Source organism: Alexandromys fortis, unplaced genomic scaffold, assembly GCF_014885135.2.
Source record: "Alexandromys fortis isolate MF-2015 unplaced genomic scaffold, M_Fortis_MF-2015_v1.1 scaffold_76, whole genome shotgun sequence".
NCBI lineage: Eukaryota > Metazoa > Chordata > Mammalia > Rodentia > Cricetidae > Alexandromys > Alexandromys fortis.
In genome coordinates, this window is record NW_026067997.1 from 5432082 (window position 1) to 5441874 (window position 9793).

The 9793-nt window shown below is 36.2% G+C and overlaps 1 protein-coding gene across 3 annotated transcripts in view; it reads left to right on the plus strand.

The window, feature by feature from the left end:
* The first annotated feature begins 23 nt into the window (after positions 1-23).
* Ppwd1 (peptidylprolyl isomerase domain and WD repeat containing 1) overlaps positions 24-9793 on the plus strand; it is a 20932-nt gene continuing 11162 nt past the window's right edge. Inside the window, exons 1-7 of one of the 3 annotated variants that reach the window (XM_050160444.1) lie at positions 166-237; positions 2986-2992; positions 3205-3242; positions 3697-3791; positions 5956-6056; positions 6207-6327; positions 8143-8590. In XM_050160444.1, the coding sequence (XP_050016401.1) occupies positions 166-237; positions 2986-2992; positions 3205-3242; positions 3697-3791; positions 5956-6056; positions 6207-6327; positions 8143-8590 (882 nt within the window). Of the gene's footprint in view, positions 238-2985; positions 2993-3204; positions 3243-3688; positions 3792-5955; positions 6057-6206; positions 6328-8142; positions 8591-9793 lie in introns of those variants that run through there. The other 2 variants (XM_050160443.1, XM_050160445.1) reach the window with 2 other exon arrangements.

Consider the following 9793-nt stretch of genomic DNA (forward strand, 5'->3'; position numbering starts at 1 on the left):
GCTCGCTCGGCCGTCGCGTCTCTTGTGACGCCGTACACAACATGGCGGCCGAGAGTGGCAGCGATGCTCAGCTGAGAAGAAGGCGGCGCCGGGACCCAGACGAACGGGAGAAGACGGAACTCGGCGACCGAGAACTGGCCATGGCGGTGGCGGCGAGCGAAGAAAATGAGGACGAGAGTGAAGAGCGTTGGGTTGGGCCTTTACCGGTGGAGGCGACCCTGGCCAAGAAGAGGAAAGGTAGCTGCGGAGAGCCCGCCCGAGAAGGAGCTGGAAGGCTGCCTGGCGGTGTGGGAGGGTCGCTTTCCAGCACGCGCGCGAGCGGGAGTGGGACACTGGGTCCGTGGCTTTGAACGGACCGGCTTTACCTCGTTTCCTCCCCAAATGGGGATTTGGTCTTGGTACAGTGTAATTTTCAAACTCTGAAACCCTGTTGCTCCCTGGCTCGTTAGCATAGATGCTACGACTGGTGCTGGTGTTTGTTTGTGTTGGGTGCTTTGATGGACCTCGTAGCTGTCACGTAAAGTTGGAACTCCTAATTTTGATTAGCACTTGTGGAAGGAGTACGGGTTCTTAGAATCATAAATCTTAAATTCACCACCCCGACTCTTCTACGAATGAGGTTTCAAACCTAGCGGAAGTTGCTTAAGTTTGCTGGATTTGAAGTCATACTCGAGACAAAATAGAAGTATTTCACCATAACAAGGTTTGTTTGTTTGTTTGTTTGTTTGTTTTTTAAGGCTGGAAAGGGGATAAGTTAAACTTTACTGTTTTAAACCCTTTCCTAATAACTTTTAGGAATGTGTCGCGCGGTGTGTGTGTGTGTTAAGAGCTTCTTTAATCATGCCTTTTAACAGATAGCTTTCTAGGCTTTAGGTGTGTGGGGGGGTGGGGGTGTAACTCCTTTCACCATGCTAGCTTTTTAACTGGAAGCCTTCTAGGTTTTAGGTGTAGTGGTTGCTAAATATTGTCATCTGTCCTCCTGTTAAGTGTTCCACAGCAGCCTTTGCCTTCGTGGCACGTAACTACGTTTTGTAGTTATGTATTTATTCCTGGGACTTTCTGAACACTACTAGACTAAGCATGTAAGGACATGGATCATGCACTTTTTCCGCCAACCCTTGGTACAGTGTTTTGTATAGAAATATTTAATAAATATTTTATAACATTTATGCTGTTATTTCACTTAAATATTACAACATGTACTACTTAAATGGAGGAAATGAGGATGACTAGGAAGGAAGAAAGAAATTAAGCACTGAAATACTGGCAGAGGAAGCAAGTGTCTTATAAACAATACAGTTTTGACAGAAAAAATCTTTACCCTTAGCCAATGCTTTTTTGAAAAAACAAAAACAAAAACAAAACAAAAAAAAAAAAACAAAAAAAACCCTCTGAAACTACAAAAATAAAGATTTGTTACAAAAATGTGAAACATCTAAAATGTTTAACAATTTTTAACTTGTAGAAATGGAGCTAAGATTGGACTGTATATCACAGTGATATACAGTTGTATGATACTTCATTAGATTAAGCTATTTCTAAAATCCATTCCTTTTTATTATTTCATGTGTATGAATGTTTGCCTGCATGGATGTACACACCATGTGGATGTCTGGTGCCCAAGGAGTCCAGAAGAGGGCATCAGATATCCTGAAACTGGAGTTAGAGATAGAAGAGCAGCCAGTACTCTTAACTGCTGAGCCTTCTGTCTGACCCCAAATTAAGTTACATTTTTTATTTATTATTATTGTATGTGTTGGTGGGGTCAGAGAGGTGGGAACACAAATACCACAGCACAAGAGTGGAGAGCAGAGGACAACTTTGTGGAGTTGGTTCTTTGCTTTTACCTCTGTGTGGGTTCCAAGGACTGCACTCAGGTCACCAGACTTGAGCAAGGACCTTTACTCTCGGGACCGTCTCCCCCATCTTAAACTATTTCTTAAGGAAAATAATTTCTTTGTTTTCTTTATGTCCAAGTTCCCTTGAACATATTCAAAGGCATTAATGAATAATAAAAGATATCTAGAACAGATAAGATAAAATTTATTACTCCAACTAACAGTGGAAGACTACTTTTATATTTTAAAAAAGTGCCAAAATAAGCAAGCCAAGATTGGTGTGGAAGCTCCACAAGATCGTAGACACCCTTTGCTCAAACATAACAAGTGTATGGCCTTCATTTTCATCGTCCTCAGCCCTTAAAATTACAGCATTAATAATCTAGCTCCAAGCTAGGGAAGAAAAGGAAACTTTTTAAGAATGTGTTCTCATCATCACAAAACACTTGCTTTTTTTCCCATCATGTAGTTCATGCGGTCACTACAGAAGACTGAGAAAGGCCATTTAACCAAATGTTAGTAGGCACCCATAAAAATGGGGATTCCGTTACTCACAAAGTTAATGGAAAATAGATTGACAGACATTTATTTATTTATTTGTTTGTTTGTTTATTTATTTATGTATTATACAATATTCTGTCTGTGTGTATGACTGCTGGCCAGAAGAGGGCACCAGACCCCGTTACAGATGGTTGTGAGCCACCATGTGGATGCTGGGAATTGAACTCAGGACCTTTGGAAGAGCAGGCAGTGCTCTTAACCTCTGAACCATCTCTCCAGCCCCGACAGACATAATTTTGAGTGTGCTATATAACAGTACAAGAAGCTAACAGTTTGTCATGTTTAATTTACCGACTTTATATAGGCCATGATTGATCATCTTATTTAGAAACAATACCTTTTTTAAATAGATTGTACTAGTAAAATTGGTCCTGGCTCATAATAAAATTGATTTTTTTTTTGGGTGTTTCTCAATTTTCCATTTTTTCAGGTGTTGTACTTCTAGAAAAATGCCTGAGAGGCCAGGCAATGGTGGCGCACGCCTTTAATCCCAGCACTCAGGAGTCAGAGGCAGGCGGATCGCTGTGAGTTCAAGACCAGCCTGGTTTACAGAGCTAGTTCCAGGACAGGCTCCAAAGCCACAGAGAAACCCTGTCTCGAAAAAAAAAAAAAAAAAAAAAAAAAAAAAAAAAAGAAAAGAAAAATGCCTGAGAAGCACTCAACTGGATGTGTTAGGATTTCCTCAGCTCTAAACATCTAAGCATTTCATTTTGTTTTCATTTTTCAGTTCTTTTTCAATGCTGTAATAGAGAATTTTTGCCTTAAAAATAAATATACATCTTAAAACTAGCCATTAGCTTATTAGTTAAAATAACAATAACTGAGATCTATATGGTTATGGAGGTTGTGTTATTTTCCTAAAGCTTTAAGTCTTTAAACCTTCCTATTAAGCCAGAACCATGAAAACCATTGAAACAGGAGGTGGAGGTATAGCTCAGTCATTAGATGCACTTGCTGCTCTTCCAGAGTTTGATTCCCAGCACCCACACACATCAAACAGCTCATAAACCACTTGTAATTCTAGTTCAAATGGATCCAGTCCCCTCGTCTGGTCTCATTGGGTACATGTACACACAGGGCATACAATGGTACAGACAAAAATATTTGGAACAGTATATAATCCCTGAGAACCTGTCATAGAAACTAGTGCAGCTGACATAACAAATATTGTATGTATTTTTTATCCCATTTGTTGATTGAAAGAAAATTTAGACGAGAATACAAAATTTAGAAAATTCTAATTAGTCATGTTAATTTCATTAATTAAATATAATTTCCCCCTCCCCCAGTTCTAGAGTTTGAAAGAGTCTATCTTGATAATCTCCCCAGTGCATCCATGTATGAGCGCAGTTACATGCACAGAGATGTTATCACGCATGTGGTATGCACCAAGTAAGTGTATCATCCTTTTATGTTATGTGTATGAGTGTTTGTGTATGTCTGCGTCACTTGTGTGCCTGGTACCTAAAAGAGTGTGACCTCTGTGAACTGGAGTTACAGTAAACTTTGTAAACTGCCATGTAGGTGCTGGGAGGTGAATCCAGCAGCCAGTACTCTGTCTTACTGAGCTATCTCTCCGTAGCTCATATTATACATTCTCAGAAAAAAAAAATCTAAAGCTTAATTATGAGTGGATTTACAGAAGTAATTTGGGAATTTTATAGATTTAATTCTGCAAGTTCTGTAGTAATTTAACAAAGCCCTGCATGTTTTCTTATATAAAATGAATAAACCAGTATTAGTAGAGCTTTCCTAAAGAAGATAGTATATTCAGATAAGAATAATAATATTAATAATTTGACTTCTTTGGTGTTTATAGAGAAGCTGATGGTAACTCAGACCTCCTAAAATTATCAGAGGACCTTCAAAATGGATGAATAGGAAGACTCAAAGAGTAATAATAGTAGAAATAATGTCCCTCTTGTGTTTAACTCATTCTATGTCTACATACTGTTGGGATGTATTTCATTAATTACCTGATTTATCTTAAGAACAGTTTTAAAAGTCATAAAATCTTCATTTTATAGGTGAGAGAACTGTGGAGTACAAATGTTAAGTGGCAGAAGAAGCTAAAGAAAAAATAAAACAAATTCCAAATTTCTATTCCTTATTTGGATTTTGAACCTAAGTGCGAGAGTAATGTTAAGTTCATAGTTTTAAAAGGAACATCTTGACTATACTCAGATGAATGCTTTCAAATAGGTCAAAAGTAGGTAGAGTCTTGTGTAGAAATTTGGATCAGCTGTGATTGGGACTTGGCTGATATTGGCAGTGATCAAAACTAGATGAACAGTCCAAAAAAAAAAAAAAAAGAAACAAGAACAGTTCACTGTTTATTTCTTAAAACAGATTGCATTCCTTCATATTATAAAAATGGGATAATTCTGACCAAATTTGGTTTTTTTTATCCAAAGGTGTAGAGTTTAACAAAAAGGTTTTTCTGTTTTTGCCAAGTGTCTGTGTGTGTGAGAGAATCTGAAGTCATTCACCATGCAGTGTAATGTGAATAAATTAGCTGTCTAAGTAGTATGTGTAAAATACTAAATGTATATACACTGTGCTCCTCAAATGGATTCCGTTTTTATATCTGTATGGTGGGAAAAAAAATGTTCTGTTCAAAATATTTTTGATTCTTAACCAAAATGCCTTGAATAAGATGGAAACAAATTATGTTGGAATTTTTCTATATGTGAAAGTAGTTTGGGTCTTTATAATCTTCTGAAAACTATAAACTCTTCTCTTTAAAAGACTGCCTTTAGGGTAATATAATAATAAGAAAGTCTAGTGATTCCAACAGAGATTTCTTTGTATGATTTTGTTTTGAGACAGGGTCTCCCTCGTAAGTTGTGCAAGCTGGCTTTGCACCCCCACCCCCACCACCATAGCCTCGGCAGCCTTTCTGCTTCAGCCTCCTGAAGGTTACAGGTTTTACACTACCAAGCAAAGCTATAATGTTAAATCCTCATTCAGTTCTGCACCAGGACCAACTCTAATTCATATTCTCTCTCTCTCTCTCTCTCTCTCTCTCTCTCTCTCTCTCTCTCTCTCTCTCTCTCTCTCTCTCTCTCTCTCCCCCTCCCCCTCCCCCTCCCCCTCTCCCTTCCTCTCTCCCTCCCTCCCTTCCTCCTGACTTCTTTCCTTTCTTCCTTCCATTTATTTATTAATTTATGTTAAATCCTCAGTTAACTATGAAGTCACTTAGGATGATTATTAGTTGCTATTATTGCTGAAGTGGTCTGTGTAAAGGAGAGTTTAAAAACAGAGCAGCAAACCCTAAACTGACATGGTGGGATGCAGCTATAAACCCAGCACTAAGAGGCAGAGGCAGGCAGACGGATCACAAATTCAAGACTAGTATGAACTACACATAGTATGAAGTTAATTTGTTCCACGTAGTAAGAACTTGCCTTTAAAAAAAAAAAAAAAAAAAAAAAAAAAAAAAAAAGCAAAAAAAAAGTCTATTATTGAAGTAGTCAATTACTGCCTGTGAATGTTTGCTTTGAAATTTCTCAGAGATCTGTTTTAGAAATTAACTTTAAAACTTTTATATATACAGGACAGATTTTATTATCACTGCCAGTCATGATGGACATGTTAAGTTTTGGAAAAAAATAGAAGAAGGAATAGAATTTGTTAAACATTTTCGCAGTCATCTTGGTAAGAGTTTCTCCCTTTTTTTTTCTGTAGCTCCTGTTTAAACTGTACTAATTAAAATTTCCTTTAAAATATTATGATATTTTTCTTTGGGTCATGCACATTTATTTTGTTTGTATTTATTATAATGTTTAATTTTATTTTTTAAAATAGGGATAATTGAGAGTATTGCAGTTAGCTCTGAGGGAGCATTGTTCTGTTCTGTGGGTGATGATAAAGCAATGAAGGTATTTGATGTAGTGAACTTTGACATGATCAATATGCTGAAGCTTGGGTAAGTTTTCTATAAAGTATATATTTTATATATGTGTGTATGTATATTTAACTTAGTTAAAAATAATTGTAAACAAAACACCATATCATAGATTATTTTTGAACAGAATATATTATCTCACTATTTGGGATTTTGGAGACTTCTACTCTGGTGCTTCTTATTAACACGGATTTTCAAACAGTGTCACAGAGGGTCACCATATCCAGCAAGTACCACTTAGTAAATTGATGGAGACTCATCATGTCTAACTAGATGGTTAGAATAACTTCCTTGCTATATTATACTTACTTTGAAGATATAAACTTGTGTTTTTATATGGTTCATAGATGATTATAATTTGCTGGTGGTTTAAACTTCAGAATGTACTGATACTGATGTGTAAACTATGTGATTGGATAGCACTGTATTGAGGCTGGTGCTTCATGTTTAGCATGACTTTTTTAAAAGATAACATGCTAAAAAAAATACACCTAAATAAATGTCAGCTTAAAAATCATACCATTATCACAGTGTTTGTGAACTTGCTTTGTTTGAATGACATAAGAAAAGACCTTAAGTAAAGTAACTTAAAAAACAAACTCCCCACCTCCACCCCCACACAGCTCTAGAGTGTTGGAAACCCAAGGTTCATTGCCAGCAGTTTCATTTCTTTGAGGGCTCTCTTCCTGGCTTCTTACTGTTTCCTCACTTGGTTAAAGAAGATAGGAGGTGGGGCAGGATACTTCAGTTTCCTCCGAGAAGGCCATGGACCTGTCAGATGAAGACCCCACCCTTATGATCTCATTTAAATGTAATTGACTCCAAAGACCATCCAAAAAGTCCTACCATGGACTGTATTATGTCTGTAATTCAAATCTAAATTTTGGAGTTTCTTTTAAAATCAGATTTTATGAACCACAAAAGAAAACCAGTGTTACTTTATTTGGTTAGATTTCTTTCTTTTTGTTACAAATGCTATTACCTAATTTGATCTTCTCTTTTATTCCCCAGTTTGTTTTCCCAGACAATTGCTATTTTAAAAAATAATAAATATTTGAACATTAGCTCTTTGAGAATACTCAAAGAGTCTATTTCAAGAACTGATAGAAACTCTAAATAAAGAATTCAAAAAAGGTTTTTACCCTTAACACCATGATGGTTGGTATAACAGTGTAAATTTTAAAGTGACTACTTCGCAGCACATATTAAAGTTTGGGATGTAGATTAAATGCATCAAATTTTTTTGCGCATTGTTCATCATATTACATGTCCAGTGCTTACATACAGTTTTAATGTCAAGATAGGACATTAGTTTCTTTTGAACAATATCAGAACCGAAATATTTTTATTGTAAATATTTCAAGAATGGATTTAATATAAGCCTATTGGGAAAAAAGTTACACATAAACTGTTTTACAGATACCCAGTGCCTGAGAACACCTTAAGGCTCAGATATGACTGTTTCCCTATGTCCCCAACAGAAATAAATATGCAGTTCTCTTATGGATTGGTATCATACATTATTAACGTTACACTGATGACATTAAAGAGAAAATTAAGGACAGGTATAGTTAAAGGTAGGGCAGTTAACATGCGGAAGGCCCTGGATTAGATTCCTAACACTGTAAGAAAAACAGTAAAAAGAAACTGTAAAGTAAAAAAAAAAAAAAAAAAAAAAAAATCTGAGTAGTTCCTGCCTATCTTCTACACTTATGCAAAGAATCCCAAACTGCCTGAATGGTTGGCCAGGACATTTTGATTTTAGTAACGGGCTAGGGAGGAGTGCTTGTTGTATTGACCTTTCTTTCTCTCCTCCTCAATTTTTAACTGCTTTAGCTATTTTCCTGGACAATGTGAATGGATATATTGCCCAGGAGATGCCATATCTTCAGTTGCTGCTTCTGAGAAGAGTACAGGAAAAATTTTCATTTATGATGGTCGAGGAGATAATCAGCCACTTCATATTTTTGACAAACTCCATGTATCGCCTCTTACTCAAATAAGACTAAACCCAGTTTATAAAGCAGTAGTATCTTCAGACAAATCTGGAATGATCGAGTACTGGACTGGACCTCCTCATGAATACAAATTCCCTAAAAATGTGAACTGGGAGTATAAAACAGACACAGATTTATATGAATTTGCCAAGTGTAAGGCTTATCCAACCAGCATATGCTTTTCACCTGATGGAAAGAAAATAGCAACCATTGGATCAGATAGAAAAGTTAGAATTTTTAGGTTTTTAACCGGAAAACTCATGAGAGTCTTTGATGAATCATTAAGTGTAAGTGCCATTAAATCAGATTTTACTTTTCTAATAAATTTTATGTGTTTGCTATGTCATAAAGATATTTTTCTATCGAGACATGGGGTGATTATTTTCTCTTTTGGTTGTACTCTTGGGTTGATGCTCTTCCTACAGTATGTGATATTTCTTCATTGCTGTCCTCAGCTTTGTTGGTGGCAGCACTGATGTGACAAGGGGGTGACAGGATGAGGAAGGCTGTGACGAGAGTTGAGATTCAGAATGAGAAGTTGGCAGAAGGAAGATGCCAAACTAACTACTTGCAACACAAAACAAGTATAAGTGTGTGAATAGAAAGTAGTAATAGCTGAAATCCCACATTCCACGGGGGTGTTTGGGTGTTTTCTGTAGTTGGGGAAGGAGCTGCCTGGAGTGAGTGAAAACTTTAGTGACTTAGAACTATTGAGCTTGTCCTAGGTTAGCAGGAATTGAAGGCAAAGTTTTATCTTAGTGTTTGTTAACTGAGAAATATGGGGTCACTGCATGTGTCAGTGCAGTAGTGTGTCTCAGAGGCCATGCTTTGAATGCCAGGATAGTATAAAAAGATTCTGCAGAGCTGTTTACCAAATTGGATAAGTATTTATAAAATGCATGTATATGGATAGATGGCTAACTGTAGAACTTATTTCTTGAAAGATGAGTCTTCAGCAAAAATAATCATGAATCTCCCAGTACTAAAACTTAATCCAGCATTCTAGGCACTTTAGAACATACAAATAAGCGGTAACCAAAGACAAGAAAGCTGTTGTGTAAGATCTTGCATTCATGCCTCAAACGTTAACATACCTCTTGTTTTCATAGTTTTGTATATTTTTCTTCCTTTGTCAAGAAAAAGTTGAGATTTTAGTTAACATAAACATGAAACAAATATATAAATAAATGTGAATTTAGTTTATTATCATCATCCATACTAAAAAGTTAGCTTTGAATTCTGCTGTTTGATGTCCTACATGTCTGAAATGATAAATAACAAGATTTTACCTTCTATAAGGCTCATGGAGTATTAATACTATGTATTCATGTTAAAACCAGTATCTTGAAAATTGTGGATTAAATATCAAAAGAAACCAAGTTTCCAAACCATAAAAGGTACCTATAAATACCATTTTTTCCAAAATGTTTATTTTTTTATTAATATTTATTTATTTATTATGTATACAATATTCTGTCTGTGTGTATGCC